We start from the raw sequence: 18,660 nt of genomic DNA on the forward strand, positions 1-18,660 counted from the left end.
TCAATTTTAAGCTACTGCTGTGAGCTAAGTGAATGTTAACTTTCAAGGAGATGTGTGTAGACTGCTCTTATGAGCCCGTGTGAGCCACCTATACGGAAGCATTAGAAAATGGGATAAATGCTCACACTCAGCCTTTGATGCTAAAAATGGTTCCCCCCCTACATAGCTCTCTGAACAGATCTTTACACTGGTAGGAAGGGTGCTGAGTTTTTACTCTTGGAAGCCAGAATAAGCATGAGGAGACACAAGCCGGTAGGACTGAATGGACCCCAGACATCTCTTACTGCCTCCTGATGCTGGTTCTGTGGATAGAAGTCCCAGAGAACTTTAAAAAAAAATCATTCTGCATGGCAGAGGGCCAGGAACCCTCACCATGTATTTGATCTCCTTGACATTCGAGCTGCTATACATTTGTACAGTGCTGAGTCTTTTGGCAATGGGGAACCAGAATTCATGGCTGTGTGGTACAGGAAACCAGCATGGTGCCAGGCCCACCTGACAGGCCTGGGGAAATGGTGCCATTGTGGTGTGTCTGCTGAGCCCACGCCAGGCTGTGACATGCTGGCCTCTCAGGTTAGAAGAGACCTCTTGCCCATCATTCCTGTCCAGAGCTGTAGACAGCAAATGCCCACATTTTACCTCTGTGAAAAAGCTCGTTCTTATGCTAAAACAAATTTCAGAACCCCTGTAGCAGTCTGATGTATCCCCTTCTCACTCGGGCTGTGTGTGGGGATGTCACACATTATAAAACCAGTCCCTCTCTACATAGCACATTGCAGCCAGGACAGACCAGTGTGTCTGTTTCCTTCATTGTGCTGAATACCTGAGGACATCTCCTTATAATCAGGAAAAGTTTATTTTGGCTGAGTTTCAGAGGCTTCAGTCCAAGATCATTTGGCCCAGTTATGCATGTGATGGAGGAACACCATTACAGGAAGCAAAATAAGACAGGAAAGGTCCAGAGTCCCAATATACCCCCAAGGACACACCCCCCAGTGACCTCATTTCCCTCTAGGGGTCCCGCCTCTAAGATGCACCATCACCCTCCAGAAGTGCCACCTTGGGGACCAGATATTCAATACTTGACCCTCTGGGGGACATGCACACACCAAACACAGTAACCAGGTCACACTGTCATACTACAGGGACAAACGACAGGCAAAGTCTCAGCAGCACAGTACCAGCAATAAAAATGGTGATGATTATTTGTTCTTCATTCAAAAACGTCCATCAAGGGTTGGCTGGGGCACATGTTAGTCACTTGTGGACAAGACTTTCATCACCTAGTCAGCCTCTCTTATCATCTCCCTGGAGGAAGATGTCTCTTGCCTTCACTGAAGGGTTCCAGTTTACAGCCACTATACGTATGCCCTGCTCCCCCACCTTACTGGCCAGACCTGCCAGTGTTTGGAAAGCATCATCAATGACCACTTCAATATCTTTTCAAACACAGATGGGCCTGCCATTATGCTTCCACTGAATTACCTTTCAACTTTAAGGTGGTACGAAAGTGATATGCATTCAGCAGAAACCATTTGCAGTTTTCAGTTTTGATCTTTTCCAGGAAGCAGTATGTGTGCAATTCTATCTTTGGATGTTAGGCTGCCGCCCATGCAAACGTGAGGGGAGACAGAAACTGAGAATCAGTGTGTTGGGTTGTTGGGGTGTTCAGTAGGTCAGGCACAGCAAGTGTGCTTTGGATCTACATTATTTCCAGCTTTCAGTGGCTTGATCGGGAAGTAACTGTCCAGCGAGGAAAGTCTGTGTTTGCAGGTGGTTATGATGTGGGGCTGTTTTCCTGGAGGCTAACCCCTGCTCACCTCCTCACTAGCCGTTATACCTCCTCAGGGTCATGTATTTCTCCATGGCAGTGTCTAGAGTTGAGCTCAGTTTTTCAGGCACAATCTAACCAAGGCCAGGTTCAGTGGAGTTTACCGATTCCTCAGCTGAGGCACCACACTGGAGCCTAAGACTGCATTTGTGGTTTTTGCCAGCTCTAGCAGGCTGCTGCTCTGTGACCACCTGACTCTAAGCTCCCGGATGGCGGGGACTAGGACTCTCTTGCTCACTGTTTTGTCTCCATCATTTGAAATGGGACTGACAAATCCTAACAAATATCTGTTGGGTGAATAAGTGTGCTGGATGTATTTCACTGCCTCTGCCTAATTTTTCATTTATGCTGGTTGACTCTATTAGTCCTGATATAATTAGCTTTTCTGGGCCCAAGCATAACTCGGTTATATCCTAAAATTTTTCCAGTATAGAACATAACCTGTACTGGGGTCTGGAAAAATGCTAATTATTTCAGGACAAGATGAAGACAACAGTGTATGAAAAGACGCTTTACCTTTTAGTTGAGTAAACATGTAACTTCTCCTGATTAAAATGTGAATTGTATGCATACAAGACTCTTTGGGTCGTTTTTCACTGTAGGCTTTCCAGCAACCAGAATGTGCCTGGAATATAGCAGGTGCCTCAACAAAAATGAGTTTGTCAAGTTTGCTCATCTGTGTCAGAATCTCTTGGGAGGGCATGATCCCATTGCTCCTTTGTTTGATTTTTGTGTTTGGCCATGATGTGGAAATCTCACGTTAGATTAAAGGAGGGTCTGAAATGTGTCTGTTAATCCAAATGGAGAAGGGGTAACCCAGCAAGCAAATTAGACAGGAAAAGGGTTTCACTCCAGATCAAAACTGATATAATAATACCCATACATAGAGGAGCATGTTATTTTGAATCCAGCTTGGTCACAAGGCAACATGGTGAGACTCTGCCATGTATATTGCTAATGTTGAACTATGAAGTGCATGCCTTGTCCTCGATAACTAGTTTAGTAATCATCAAAGAAAAAAAATGAGGTTAGGCTTTCAGGACCTATTCTTTAGGAATTCTGTATAGTCCTCCAGACTAACACCACCTCTCCCAGTGCTTTCATAAGTAGTTTATATTACTGTTTAAATAATTCTGTGATACAAGTTGCTTCTAATCCTTGAGTGCCTTACATCTCTTTAATTACCAGGGCTACAATTCTTTGTATTAATGAGTACCATACCCTTTTTTTTATCTGGAAAATGCTCCTCTTTGAGAAAAAAAGAGCAGAGTTGACTCCTGCTTTGTTTCACCTCACTTGCTCTGTTATTGGACGCTAGGAGGTTGACATTTCTTGTGCTGATTTTAGCTACACAAAGTCTTCTTCTTTCCCATGTATGAATAATCCTAAGAAACAGGACAGACGACCATGAAACACGTGTGACCATAGGGACCAGTGACGTGTGAGAGCCTAAGCGAGTTTTGGCTTGAGAGAGCACACAGAGAGGGTGCAGAGGGGCACCTGATATGAAGGGAGCCCAGGGACGGACAGGAGGAAAGACAGGTGACACAGTTTGGTGTGTGACAGGAGTGTGACAGTGGTGCCTAATGGCAGAGGCTGACTGACCACCTCCCTCCACTCATTCTAGTTATCAGAGCAAAGAGCTGGAAAACCCTGACATGTCATGCAGGTTATTTCTGGCATCGTCATGTCAAATGACTGCTGGACTATCTCTGTTTCTAATTTGAAATGTCTCCAAAGATTTTCTGTTTTACCCTCTGCCACCCACTTGAATGTTTGAATACTCTCGGCGCCCACAGGGTCTTGGCTTTCTCTAGCCCACTTCTGGCTGTGGTCCAATCCTGGGGGAAAATGTGGCTTCTGTGGAGTAACAACTACCTTGATGGGATGAGGAAAGCTTGGATGGCCATGAAAGGCTACTGCATGGGGACACGGTGCTGCGGCTATTTCCGAAACACTGCCCCGGACTATGGAGGCTCTTGTTTTACTGGAAAGCTTCACAGATAGCCAAAGGAGGAGAGGCCCTTGACTCTGTCATTGGCTTCAAGCTCTTAGGCCTGCCAGGATGCTCTGACACCTCGAGCACGGGCCCCTCCCTCATGGCACTGGGTGGGCAGTACAGTATCTGTAGGGTGTCCATGTGGTACTGATGTTGGGTGCACTCCTTGTGCTAATGGTCAGTAGTGCATTACATGCATCTTTGTATTACATTCAGCAGGACAAAAGAATTCCTTCAAAATGTCCTTGTACAAGTTCTTAAAAAGTGTCCTGAGAAGACTTTGCAGCCCATGAGACAGGGTGTCCTGCTTTTGTCCACTTTCCTTCACCAGCAAGGTTCCCACAGTCCCTCTGGATTAGCTGACGGTGACACAGCTAGCATGCCTGTGTGTTCTCGGTCTTGGCTCTGTAGTGAATGCTTGACATATTTTACCGTAGATCATCGCTACAGTATTAACACGGGCCAGGTGGCTGCTATCCTTACTCCATTTCACAAATAATATTAAATTAAGGAAGTGACAAGCTTTGCTCAGGAACACACAGGAAGTGTGCGTTCAGCACCAGGCCAGGACTCTTCCCAGGTGGTGTCCTGCCTCTCAGGGAGGGAGGGGTGCTCTCCTAGCCAGTCTTTCCTAGAAGAAGAGCTGACTTGGGGTGATAACAGATGCAGAAATAACACTGATAGCAAAGGCGCCTGCCGAGTCTGGACTCTAAACAAGTCTATAACATTAATAGGCAAATCAAGATTCTGTCATCTTGGTGGTTAAGAAACCGGCTAACCAACAGGTTTGGTTCCAAAAGTCAAGCAGTGGAGGGAGGGAGTACAGAACTAACTTGGGGAGGGAGCAGAGAGGAGTGGAGGGAAACGATAGACAAGACAGTGGGGCGGGGAAGGGACAGCGTGAAGCTGGCTGCCTCGCTGGGCTTTGGTCCTAATTCAACACAGGAAGAAAGGGAGACTACAAAGCTGTGTTTATAGCTGCTCTCCCCCGTCCCCCATCCCAACCTCCAACCTGCAGCTCAGTCCAGAGGAACATACAACCGCAGGGCTCATTTCCATGGTAAATATTTTAGGTCGGGTCTGAGTCTTATCCTTGCATGATGTAAAATGAGAAGTTCTAGGAACCAGAGTGCCTCTGAGCCGGGGGCGATTGCAGCAGGCTGTCTAGTCATTCTAAATCAACCCCGCCACAGAAGCAATCAGAACAAGTAAGCAAAGCTTTACGGTCTGGCAAGGAAATGGCCAAGGCCAAATGGTGACCTGCAAGCTTTCAAGGTATGGTGACCTGATTCAGAGCAAAGACTGACGGACGGAGCGTTACTATTTCTGCACTATTCTCTGCAACCAAGTCACATCAGCTCTGTGGCTATGACAGCTGTCGCCGGCTTTCTTCCCCCCTTGCTGTGCCCCAGCTAGCGAGTGGGTGATGGGGTTACTGGAGCGTGGCAAGGCCTTGGGGAGGGGCCAGGCAAGGACTGGAAACTCCACCAAGGTTCAGCAGTGGTTTACAGGATCCAGGATGACCCAGACTATTTCCTCTTCTTCAGGGAGGTCAGAGTCCCAATTGCATCACCTCGGCCTGCTCTGTTTCCTTTTGGGGGAGGGGGAGCAATCTGGGCCCTTGAAATGCAAATCATACAATTTCACTGATAAGTGGGTTTGTGAGGGAATGACTAAGGCTGTACTGCCTGGCTGGCAATTTGTCTCCTGTTCCCTGCTAACCCCAGATTTCACAATTTTAATTGCTCTTAAAACCCCCACAAAAGCAGGAAAAAGAATTGGCTTTAATTGAAGAACTAATCTCACTAATTTGAGCTAAAAGTAGGGGCTCTGGCACTAAACAGCCTCGTCTCAATCCTGGCCAGACTGCTTCAGTTGTGACTTTGGAGGGTAGTCTCCTCGTGCCTCAGTTTCCCCACCTATACAGTGTAGGTGAAAGCACCTATCTCACGGGGAACTGGGGAGTATTTAGACCAGGGCCTTATGTGTAAAGAACAAAATTACTGTTAGGTGGTATTAAGTAGAAACATCTTTTGCAGTCAAATTTTGCTAATGCGCAGTGCAGAGCACAGGCTTTGAGTCTGTTCAGACACTCAAGGTCTGTATGTGTCTGACTTAGTGAGTGACAGCTTGGGAGGGGGGAACAGACGGGTGTGGGGATGATGACCCACTGGGGGAAGGGGATGCTAAGGATTCTTCTCCTGAGAGGCAACATGGTCCTGAGTGACCGCGTCTTGGTCCCTGCACTACCCACCAAATCCAGGGTCATGAGGGTCCTTGCGGATGGTGTAGCCTGCTGTGAGCCCACCCCAGCCTGCTACAGGAAGAGCCAGGAGCAGCCTTATGATCCTGAAGAAGACAAGGGTCAAGGGAACTGAGGGAGGATGTGAACCAGAACTCTAACCGGAGACTGGAGGTCCTCTTGAGTTTTAGGTAACTATTCTGTACATCCTCTCTCCTTACATATTAAAGAGGGAAGCAACAGGAGCACTGGAAACCCCATCCTAGCAAAGCCACCACCTGACTGTAACAGTACACAAGACTCATCAGAGTGCAGAGGCCCTGTGGCTGGTGAGGGTGATGAACTTTGTGAATGGAACAGGAGGCATGCTTTACTTTTCATGATTCTTTCCAAGAATGGACCGAACCATATCAGGAAGCTAATCAATCTCATGAACAATGGAAGACCTGGACCTGCACAATGGATACAAGACCAAAATGGCCTCAAAGTCAGCCTTTCCTAGAGGCCTGTAGGATTGGAACTTAAAGATTTAGACTCTAGACCTTGATTCACCCCTTCCCAGTCTGGTACTTTTGGGAAATCAATGAACTCAGCCTCTCCAAGCCTCTCTCTACTCCTTACCTGTAAGATGAGCCGCAGTATTCATGCGGTCAGTAGTGGAACTGGCAGCATGACCTGCCTGCCTCCAGAGTTCATATGAAGATGCTGCAAAATGATACAGACCGGCCCTCCTGGGAAATGCTAAGTGCTGCACAAATCTATCGGCTCAAGAGAGATTCTCCACCTCGGAACATGAAAAAGAACCTACAACAGAGATGCTCAGTACTAGGGAAGTCCTCCTCAGCCACTAGATAACTTCCCAACCTGCCAGGAGCCAGATGCAAGTTACATCCTAGCCAATCCTACATGGGAAAAGGTGGCACACAGCCTTCTGAGGAGCAGCAGCTAAACAGCGAGCCTCTCCTCCATTTCTTCTCTGATTCTGGTGACCTTGGGAGCTACACTTGCCAATGGCATAGCCAGAAGATAAAGCAGACCACGGAAGGCCGCTTTATATGAGTGAGTCTCTCCCTAGCACTGATGTTCCCAGGTTTACTCTGGTTTGGAACAAAAGTGTAGGTCAGTAAGAGGCAGGAAGCATTCATTTTAAAGATGCACAGAAGCACACGAGTCTCCTCTCAGGAATCTGCCTTGAATTCTATCTGCTCTGCTCAGAGCTTTTATTTTAATTGGAAATCTTCTCTCCAAGTGAGAAGAGGTAAAATCTTTCTGGACAAAAACAAAATTTCTTTTTGCTACAAAATGTATTTATTTCCAGCCACATAAAATTCTCCAGTCATATTTGGTTGTACATGAGAAGGTCTGTTCTTGCTATATGCCCTGTTTACAGGATCCATTTCTAACCATTAAAGTATACATTTAAACAAATTTCCTTCTGTCTGACAACATAAATTAAATAAACAGCGTGCGTGTCTTCAGCCATGAGTTCAGGGTGATGTGGACGCGGTTGGGATCCACAGAGCAGTAGGCAACACACCGCTCAAGCTCACCTGCTGCTGAGCCCAGGGGGCTGGCAGCGATCCTTCTGCAAGAAAGAGAGGTCTGCACAGACGAAGATGTGCGGCACAGGTGACGTGGAGAGGCATTCCACAGAATGCAAACACTATTCAGGTAAATTCAAAGACCCAGGGAGAATGGAAGCTTCAAAGGCAGAGCTGCTGTTTATGCTACTGTGGATGGGGGCACCTTGTCACTGGATGCTCAACAAATATCTCTCCCAGGAAAGTCAGGGCCAGAGGACCTGCTGCAGCAGCTGTCTGGGTGCCAACATCTGTTTCCCACATGGGGCTTTGAGTTGGGAGTTGGAAGGATAACAGTTTTTGCTTCTTTAGAGTAAAAATGAAGTCAATCATTCAATTTCGAAAGGAACCTCTCATTTCCTTGAAAAGACATTTAAATTCTTGATTAGCATTTAGAGTCTGCTTGCAGACTGCACTGTGCTTCAGTGGCTTAACCAAGGGCACCGAGCGATTCACAGAAAGTTGTGATTTCTGTCTCAAAGTAAAAAGACAGTTTCCCTCAGGAGTAGAACCTACTTTATTCTTCACGTTCTCTCCTTTTGGTTCTTGTTAATATCCCAAGCCGGAAGTAGCCACGGACACTCACAGAGTAAGCAGTGATGTCTTTATAAAATCTCATTTCTAGGTCAACTCTTTCCAGTGCCATGGCTTTCTCTGGACTTGAGACAGTCGATCTCTTGGACTTCCATCCTTCACAAGGCTCCCTGAAGGTGAGGTTATGTACTAAGGCGGAGGCTGAGAAGTCCTCACAAAGAAAATTCCTGGAAGTCTTCATTCCCTTTGGGTCCTCCTACCATCTGTCTTTCCCCACCAGACTAAGGCTGCAATTCAGGAGACACATAGGAAAAGTTTCTAAACTCATCCTGGTTGATCATAGGAAGATGTCCCTCATCAATTGGAGTTAAAACTGGCTCTTCTTTTATGAAGTCAGGGTCAAAATTACTGACATCTTCTCGGGATTTCTGTCAAAAAAAAAAAATAAAAAGGAAACAAGGGTCAGGTTTTATGTACTTGAAGCTTACTCATCTTGCCTGGGAATCATCCCATCCCGACAGCCTCAGAGAACTGCTCTGCTGCTGGCTCAGTGGCATTATTTACAGGTACAATCATTGTGATTAAACACTGCTTTACGGCAATTCCACTGCCTTGTGTATTATTAGGGCATTTGGTAACCATCAATTCACTAATCCCATGAAAATCCTGCTGAGCAGGACAGCTTTCCACTGGAAGGCTACAGAATTAATTTGATCACCCAAATCAGCCGGCTCTCTCCACCTTTATTCTTTATTTCAACGGAAGCCCTGTTTCCCAGCCAACCTCCCTGAGGGGCCACATGAGCTTGAATTTGTCAACTGAGGTCATATAAATGTGCGTTCATTTTATCTACTTCTTTTGTACACGATCTTATATACTTGAGAAACTGCTTTCCAGTCTTCTATGAAATGCTGAGCTAGGGAAATCTGCTGCTGTGTCACTCACTGGTCAGATGCCTTCTGTCCTGTGGGGCTGGCTGGGCAGTCAGGACCGCCAGTACCAGCCTCTGAAAGCCAAGCTTCACCTAATCCCATAGGTACTGGTGGGGGCTGAGAGGAGGCCCTGTGCTGCCTGCTGCCCAGGGACTCACAGAGTGTTACAGAGTAAGCCTGCGGTCTGTCTGAAAAAGTTGTGTATGATTGTGTATATTTATGAACTAATGCTGACAAGACCACTTCCACCAGGGTTCACCCTCTGGCTTCTTGAACCTGACTCAGCGATTTTTTGCTCTGCATTTGGACCAGTCCTCTTCCCCATGAGTCTTGATCTTCTGCTAACTATATGCCTCTCCGAACCCATAGACAAGCCAGGGCTCAGTTCTGGGAGCAGGCACCGGCCCATGCCACAGGTGCTGCCGTTGGTACACAGCTCGGAGAGGCAGCCAGCCGCTCTCAGGATTTCACCAAAGGGCTTGGCCTCCTCCATTGGCCAGAACTTAACCTCACAGTAGCTGTTACCAACCTGGGCTCTCCAAGCCAGGAACCAGGTGAAAGGGGGATGGAACCAGGGCAAGCCAGAGGGGAAGGTTCTGTGAGAAGTAACGTGGTGTAGGAAAGATGCTATCTTGGGAACAAAGAGCACAGCCTTCTCCCAAGGGAGGCTGCCCTGGAAACTGTGTCAGGACAACTTGTAATCTATCATTCCATAGGAGACCCCCACCACCACCACCACAAGGAGCTGAGATCATCTCAGGGAGAGGAAGTCTACTGCGGTGGTCTTCATACTTACAATTCTGGGTCGGAAAGGTGGTTCTAGCTGACGATTGTTCAGTTGGGCCCAGTCAATTTCCTTAAAGAAAGGATGTTGCAAGATGGCGTGCTCACCTCCCTGTGTCAGGCTGCCCAGGCGCAGGGTGGGATTCTTGGTCATGAACTGGCGAGAGAAAGAGAGAGAGGGACAGAATCAATCATTCCTTCACATATAACAGCTAGTCACAAGACAGCAAGCATCAGCCCTGGATTTCTGGTTGATCTTGCTTAACTAGCTGGATTTTCCATTATAGGCAGCATTGCCAGTATGAATCATGCCTTAGAGGTGCAACTGCTTGCGTGGATTTATGGCCTTCCCCACTTCCATTTCAGACATGGCCACTCAGCGAAGGCTGAAGGATCCAGGTTTCACTTCTGTAAATACCATGTGTTTTTCTTTCCTCCTTAAAGAAGCTCTTTATAAAATAGTGTGTCTTCTCCAACCCTGCCGTTGCAGGCAGCAGGCATCTTATGAATGGAGCTACTTTTAGGAACAGTTGTGCCATTTTTTAGAGACCTACCCAGCTGCCTGGATTCCTGCTCTCTTCCCCGACCGCAGATGGAAGAGTGAGAATCATTATTTTTGAAGATTTGTGTAAAGCAGAAGCAAGGGTAAAAGCTTAAGTCTGTCTCCCTCAAACACAGCGTTGGCCACTTTATGCAAAAAAGACACATTGTTCTAGATGAAAAGGTCTTCTTCAAGGTGCCTGTCCTCCCTCCATTCTGAAAGAGCTTTCAGGATGAGAGCCTATTGCTGCATAGCCTAAAAACTAAGTGACACCATGCATCTGAGCCACACTTGTATAAAAATTCTCTATCCTTCCATCAATTAGGAAACTTCCTTGGTGTTCAGTTCCTATCAAAATATTTTGGCTAAGGATGCTTTTGCAAAATGAACTCATAGAGGGCAATTCATTTTTCATGGCTAGAGTGTGGTTTTCTATTTAAAAAACAATACAACTAACTTAATTTCCCATTTAAAAAAAAGCTGCCTTAGATAAAAAAGTTTTTGTTTTTATTTAAATTTAAAAGCTGCCTTAGATAAAAAAGTTTTGTTTTTATTTAAATCAAGTTACTTTGAAACAAATTTATGACAACTTACATTAGTCCCTGAGCACCCCTTTCCAAGTCTGATTTGTGAATACAAGACAGAAGTAATGCTGTTTTTATAGAGACTGCCTTGGAGTTGATTTAGAGAGTAAATAAAAAGAATCTCAACTGTTCAGAACTGTGAAGTAGTATTTGGAGGTGGCCACCCCATCATGCGAGATGGCTACGCCCTACAGCCTCTAATGTCATGCTGCTCCCATGAAAACAATAACACAGAGGAAAAAGGTTGCAAGGCTTTCTGAAAAAAGCATTAAAAGAGAACTAATAAAAAATGAAGACACTGATGAGTTTTAATGGCTTCTCCTCTCACGAATGACAAAACTTAACCACTCATCAGTCCAATTATTCAAATACAGGATGACTCAAAACTGCTATTTTTCATCAATTTTTATAACAAGAAATATAAAAATCACAATTTTATCAAATTTATTCAATGTAAAAACTGACTGGTTGAAATGATACTGGTCAGAGCCGGGATAATCAATTCTTAAATTCACTGGGAAACTTTAAATTGGTTAAAAGACCTGAGGGGCTACCAGACTTGAGTGGGACTCAAAATAAAATAAGCATGCAACACTACATAGATCCAATCAGAGCAGTTTTCACTGTAAGCCATTCGAGTCATTAATGTGGATTTAGGAATTACATGTTTTATAAATTATTCCATTCTCTAAGAGCTGGAAGTTCATACAGTTTGAGTCCCTTTGGATAAACTTTCTTCTCCAGGAAGACAAGGAAGGGAAAACAATTACAAAAAGCAAAAACAAAGCAAAACAAAAACGAGTAGCTTGTCTCCCTGGGAAGGTCATGGGATACAATCCCTGACAGACAAGCAGGTGCTATTCTAAGGGCTAATTAACAAATAACAATGCTGAGGGGGAAAAAAAAAAAACCCTCAGGAGAAAGGACAACAGGGTAGACCCAGGTGCTTGCCAGCCATGCAGGCAGAAGACATCCTGTGAATGTGTGGGAAAGGCTTGTTGAGCTGGGCAAGAGGAACAGTGTGCAGCACCATTTTCCAGGGTGGCAGAAGCACTGGTGACTGGGAGACTTTGCCCGTTCTTCCCTCCCCTGGCACTGTGGAAAAGGCACCGCCTGAGGACAATCAGACCTAACCGTGATGGCTCCTCCTCAGAAAGCCACTTCCCAGGAACTGGGGACAGGCAAAATAACCCTTTCACTAGCATGATACTTTCTCTTGAGATTCTGTAAATCCTTATGAATAACCAAACAGTTTTGTTTGCATTTGGTTTTTAATATCTTGGCTTGAGTCATTCAGGTGTAGCTATCCTCTACTTAAAAACAACAACAACAACAACAAAAAACCTCCTTTCCTCTGTTTACAGAGGCTTGCAGGGTATCTGTTGTATGCAAGGCAGTCCACTGGGCCTTGGGGTATTCGCAGATGGCAAAGACAGTGTCTCTCCACTGAGTCAAGAGAAGGGGGAAGAGGCAGGCGGACACTGCAGTACACAGAAGGATGAAATGGACGCAGACAAGAGTGCTGCAGAGGAGGCCTTGGAACAGGTCCAGCAAAGAGCATGGGTCTTGATGAGGGAGCCAACGATCTCAAAGAGGTGGCGTCTGACAAGGGGTGAAGACAACGAGGAAGACAGTCACGCCTCGGCACCAGGCAGCACAAGCACACAGATGCAGTCCAGCGCCTAGTGTAGACTGCGCTGCTGGGGGCAGATGGCCCTCATGGATGGCTGCAGAACTCCACGGGAGGCTAGCTGGGCTCACGAGAAGTGTACAAAGAGGTGAGTGACCAGAGCCACCCTCTGAACAGGGAGAGGACTCTGGCTGTGGATAAACTCCACAAGGAGAGGCAAGGACTAGTAGCAAGTGAATACTCAGTTTGAGACAACAGCTGAGAAGACACCTAAGTTCAGAAACTCGGACAGCTTGTAGTTAATGGGAAGAGATGCTGGAAGCAAGCCCTAGAAGGCTGTGAAAAAGCAACAAGCACAGTCCATCTGGGGCTGCGGTCAATGTCCACAGGCCAAGGTGGCAGTATCCTCCCTGTTGGACTAATGGCCAGATGGGCTCAGTAAAGAAGCCAGGGGTGGAACAGCACCTACGGGTCCTTATTTGTACCATTTTGTAGTATTTGATCCCATAGCAGAAAGACAAAACAAGCCCTTTTGGAAACTGTGAAAATCTCCTGAATCAAAATGGAATAATTTATCAAACACTAACCAAAGTGCGTAGCCTGGAGGACACGAAGGTTGTGCCCGGAACTGGACACAGAGAAGGCTTCTTCAAGCACATGTACCCCAACACCTGCAGTTCACCCTTAGACTAATGCTGCCTTTGCTACTGATTCTGCCGGCAGGGGGATTGTTCCGAGGTAACTCCTGTAATATTCCTTGCCCTGTGAGCACGCTCCTAGTTGATGGTGGCTCTGGTTTTCCCACTGCAGGGTCAGTTCCCAAAGAAGTGTGTTCATCTTTGGGGAATCTCTACTTGTTTTTTAGGTGACTAAAGGTGTCAGAATCTTGCCAAATCTGTAAGGCTGATCATCTCAGCTGTGCTCGTGAGGTCGGAGATGACCAGCCCTGCAGACCTGGGTAAGGGTTCGGAAGCTGGGAGCTCAGGCAAGATCCCCAGTGCATGTAGGGAGAGGGAGAAAGAGAGACGGAGGGAGAGATGAAGGGAGGGAGAATGAGAATATCAGTGAAAGAACTGAGACCAGCCCCAACCCTCAGAAACATTTTATTTAGTTCACAGCATATTTAAAACAACTTTAAATTACTTGGCAAGCATTTAAAACTAGGAAACGTCATAGAATACTGAAGTCAGGTTTTCCAGTCTCTTGGAAAATGTGATACTCTAGAACATTCAGCCTGAACTATGTCATCCTAAAAAATGAGCTGGAATTGAGCAGCAGCTGCCTTTGGGCGGGCAGAGATCCCCAGCTGGCTGCCCCTGTTGCTATTCTCTGCCACCTCTCACCTGCTGGCTTTCCTCCTTTGCTTTCATAGCTCCTGGTCACAGGTACAGAGGGGTAAGACACCAGGGTGGCAGCCAGAGAGCTCAGGGAGAAGCCAGGAGACAGACACAAGACGAAGCATTCCGGGAGGCAGCAGGGGCGCTGGGACAGGAGAGGTTTTCGGGCGTGGCCTGTAGAACTCCATGTCACACCTCTCCAAAGACACAGAGATGACAGCTAAGGAAACAGTGTGGCCTGGCACAGGCCCAACATGGGTCACAGTACACTGGTGTGGGTGTGGACAGCTGGCAGCTGGGCAGCGTCTTGCTTCCTTATGGTGTGCCCAGGACTCTCTATGCACACTATGTTCATTCTGCTGTGAATGATGAAAGCAAAATGCTTTTGCAGAAAACTTGCTCTATTTGCTGATGTCCCCAAGGGGACCCAGATGTCGAACAAATCAACAATGTTGTTTAGAGCAATCACTTTCATCCATGTCTTTCATCCACTCAATATCTACCTCGCCCCAACTGACTTCTTCCCTGACTGTGCCAAATGGGAAAGCTGGCCCAAAAAGAAAATAAGGTGACTTCATGAGCTATTGGGAACACATTTACTAAGGGCAACAGATTGCTTTCTGGGGCCAACAAAAGCACTTTGTAAGCTGTGGAGAGTGAGGGTCCATGGGGAGAAGTCTGGTTCTACTCCAAGTAGCAGTCTCACCCTGGGCAGCAGGAGGACTCATGGACTCACAGGCCATTCTCTATTCCCTTCCCTCTGAGGGTCTCAGGAAAGTGTACCTGACCCAGAGCATCCAAAAGATCTGGTTCTGAGAACGAGACCCTGAGCACTTCAGTCCAGATTGCTGAGGGCACAGAAACACTGAAGAAGCTCTCAGCCATGCACCTCCCTAGGGCTGCTTGAAATGTCTGCCACGGTGTGACCTGGGCGTGTGTAAGAATGTCCTGGGAAATCTGCAAACTGGAGAAGCATACACGGAGGGGATCACGTCTGATATGAAGAGCACACAGGTGAGTTGTCAGGTTTTGGGGTCCGCATACCAGTTCCAGCACTGAGGAGCTATGTGGTTATGAACAGGTCTCCTCAGTCTCAGCAGCTAAGATAACTACAGAATGGAGAGTTCCCCATACATAGTAGATAACAGTGAGTGTGTGAGAAAGTAAATGCAAAGAGCCTGGTGCAAAGAAATCCTCAAGAAATGATAGTATTACTATCTTTTAAAATCACTTGCTGGTCCATCTCTTCCTACCTTAAAGCCTCTGAGAGAAGAAGCTAAAATCTGAGGTCAGCCATGACCTGGGACTTAGCTGCACCCCTTGTAGCAGTCAGGAAAGACAGAACAAAATTTATTTCTACTCTTGTAGTCCCGGGGCCCAGCCATGGGGTTGTAGCAACAGCCTTTGGAAAACAAATGTTTTCTAAGGCCATCTTTAAACAGGAAAACAAATAACACTCAGCTTTTTAAAGTGCAATTATTTCTGTGTAAACAACAGAAGTGAGAGACCCAGTGCAGGAAGCTGGGTGTGAAGGAGCCAGTTCTTTGACAATCTGCTGTCAGGCCCAGGACTGATCTTGTTTCTTGGACTGGGCTATGCAGGAGGATCCCAAATTCAAGCCCAGCCAGGCAACTTATGGACTGAGACTCTGTATCAACATAAAACATTAATAAGAAGGGAAGTGTGGGCATGCAGCTCAGTGTGAAGCACCTGGGTTCAATGCCCAGTACCCAGTACCAAAAAGGAAAAGCAAGGTTGAAACTGACTCCACGTAATGGTGAGTCTTGAGATAACAGGATCCAAATGTACGTTGAAACTAATTAAAATGCAAGCAATGGCTAGAAGTGTGTTTTCCTCTTTTAAAACATGTCTTATTTCATGCGAAGAGGACTAGCTACATAAATAGAGCAATTAGTCTAATAACATTTTCTTCCAGAAGCCAAAGAACACTGCATTTTCTACCCAAGAGTTGCATTTGGCTGTCATCAGTCAAACAAAATGACCTTCTCTTTTCATTCAATTTCAGTCCTTAGACAAAAGGCAGACAGAGTGAGCAGGTGATGCTGCCAAGCCCAAAGGGAAGAAACTCAAGCTCAGGACATTCTCATCAGTGTTCCAGCGAGGCTCTGAAGGCATTTCATGGCTCCAAAGAGAGATCTGGGGAGAAAGGCAAGAAAGACCACAGGGCCCAGAATGGAGTATGGTCCGTTGCCACAGCAGCCCGAAGGCACACAGCTGGACGGCCACCCAGGAGCCGGCAACGTGCTCCCTGTGTGGGTGCCTGGCAGCATGGATATACCTCTTGCTGCGATCACAGGGAGGGTCTGCCCAGCTATTTAGCACATCACCAACCTCATCCTTTCCTGCCCCTGAAGTGGGTAGACACAGACCTATGCTAGTAGCACCTCTGGCTCAGGACAGCCATACCAGAAGGAAGGAGCTGGGTATGTGAGACACACAGGGCTGTGACTTGATGTCAGCGAGTTGCTCTTCCTCAGGAGAAGGCACCTGAGATGAGGACACCTGAGATGAGGCAGAGGCCAATCCTTCCTTTTGGTATGGCTGTCCCGAGTCAGAGGAGCTACTAGCACAGGTGTCTGAGGAAGGAACTGAAGAATCCTTCCATCTGGCCGCATGATTTTACTTCAAACGACAGAGAATCTGCTTTGGAGAAGACAGAATGACTCGTTAATGTTTCCGGGTCTGAGGAGCTGTCAGCTACGAGAGGAGTCAGGAAGCTCTGATGGGAGAAATAAATTCAGGGAGTAGAAGTAAAAGCATAGCCCTAGGACAGTAAAAAACAAAGTAAGTTTGTTTTTGTTTTATTTTTGGTGCTGGGAATCGGACTCAGGGCCTTCTGCTTGCTAGGCAGGCACTGTGCCACTGAGCTACATCCCCAGCCCAAAGCAAAGTAAGTTTTAAAAAATATGTAGTGTCATTTGGTGATGGAAGGGCTCTTCCTGACAGGAATGAGATCTGATGGGAAATGTGTGAAGTGGAAGCCTCTGGATCTGCCCAGCATCAGGTTTGAGGCCCAATCAGGGCCCTCTACAGCCTGCGCCAGTAAAAGGCATGGAGAACCTTAGCCTCTCTTTCTTTTCTGTTCTTGAGTTTGTCCCTTAAAATCTCGAAGAAAAAAGCTGACCCGCTGAAGATGGCTGTGGCACCCTCAGCTACAGATGCCGTGTACTCTTTGGGTATGATGTGGACTTTTCTTCATAAAAAGTGAAATGAAATGTTCTCAAGCTGATCTCCCTGAGCTGTTGCTGGAGGAGCGGGGCTGTGAGTCTGAGGGTGTGTAAAGACGCCATGGCCTGGCTTTACCTGCAGGCTGCAGTGGAGCTCCCTTGGAGTATTCTGGGGTACATCTCCAGAGACACACTACAAGAGGGTACTTATTTGCTTCTAATAGATCTCAGGACAATATGTGGCCTGTACTCTTCCTGTTCCCACACAGGGCAGGAACAGTGCTCAATTCATAGCTGGCTGTATTTTCCGTCCTGTCTGTGACTAGGGCACAGCAGTCTTTTCATAGACACATACTTTTTAGGGCTGCCAACACTCTGCCTTTCCTGGGCTTTGTAAAATGACTGCTTTCCCGAGGCGCAAGCCATGTCAGTAGCCTCACTCAGATCATCTGGCAGGGCTGGTTAAAACCAGGTAAAGGTCAGAGGCAAGTCTCAGAGATGGATGCCCAAGGCCATGCACCTGTGCCGAGGAGGAGCAGGAGGGGGAGGTGGTGGTGACGGTTAGGTACCACAGTGATCTTTTTGGGGAGCAAGTCTCAAATAGGCCTGCTGGAAACAACTTCTATCTAGCACATCTTCCAAAGTGGCTGATACAAACAGGTGAATGCTAAAGAAGGCTTGTCCAGAGGCACAGCATGCAGAGCCCTTTATTTCCCCCTGATTAAGCCCAGGCAAATACCTTTTTTATCCTGGATTTTTGGTGTCTAAACCAAACCTAACAATCCACTGCAAAAAAACCCCACACATACTCAACAGCTGGCTAGGGAACTTAAAAAAGTAAAGATGCCTCGCTTCTGCTCACAAGAGTTCTTACAACTTAAAACAAACAATGCTTCCAATCTTCAGAGAATTAGTAAGCAAATCTCCACTCAAAAAAGATTTCCATCCCTTTATAATGCCACTGACATCTGTAGCCTTCTGGTTGAGACACAGATTAAAGAGACAACTGATATGAGTACATCATAAAAAAATGAAAAAGAAAAATCCTTCACACTGCTACCTACAAATAAAACATTAACATTAGGGCCTCCATTCTTAGGAAACTTATAATCTAATGAGGGGAAAGTATAACTTCAACAAGGAAAAGAAATATCGAATAAGGCTGGGATGGCTCAGTGAAAGAACTCTTGCCCAGTGTGCACAGGATGTTGGGCTCAAGCTCCAGCACCTGGCAGATGGCTGCCTGGCTGTATATTAATCTCCCTTCTTAGTATAGTTCTGGATTTTCCATGTAACAGTATTTGAAAAACCAGTGCTAATGACTTGGAATTGGAGCCTCTGTACCATCTTTTCCTCCTCCCAAACCTTTGCCTGGCTGACCATCTTTTAGCCATTCCCACTAGCATTCCAACATCTACCAGGAGGCAGCTGGGAAAAAAGGAGGGTGACAGTGCCCCTCAAATCAGCTGCCTGACCACA

At 46.5% G+C, this 18,660-nt stretch overlaps 1 protein-coding gene across 1 annotated transcript in view; it reads right to left on the minus strand.

Annotated features, from left to right (window-relative positions):
• Nucleotides 1–7,357: 7,357 nt before the first annotated feature.
• Prkch (protein kinase C eta) overlaps nt 7,358–18,660 on the minus strand; it is a 197,995-nt gene continuing 186,692 nt past the window's right edge. Inside the window, exons 13-14 of the mRNA XM_063241086.1 lie at nt 9,915–10,058; nt 7,358–8,614 (exon numbers count right to left, since the gene is read on the minus strand). Of these exons, the coding sequence (XP_063097156.1) occupies nt 8,468–8,614; nt 9,915–10,058 (291 nt within the window). The 3' untranslated portion in view covers nt 7,358–8,467. The remainder of the gene's footprint in view (nt 8,615–9,914; nt 10,059–18,660) is intronic.

Source organism: Cavia porcellus, unplaced genomic scaffold (genome assembly GCF_034190915.1).
Source record: "Cavia porcellus strain 051 isolate PalLab524CR breed Dunkin Hartley unplaced genomic scaffold, mCavPor4.1 scaffold_31, whole genome shotgun sequence".
NCBI lineage: Eukaryota > Metazoa > Chordata > Mammalia > Rodentia > Caviidae > Cavia > Cavia porcellus.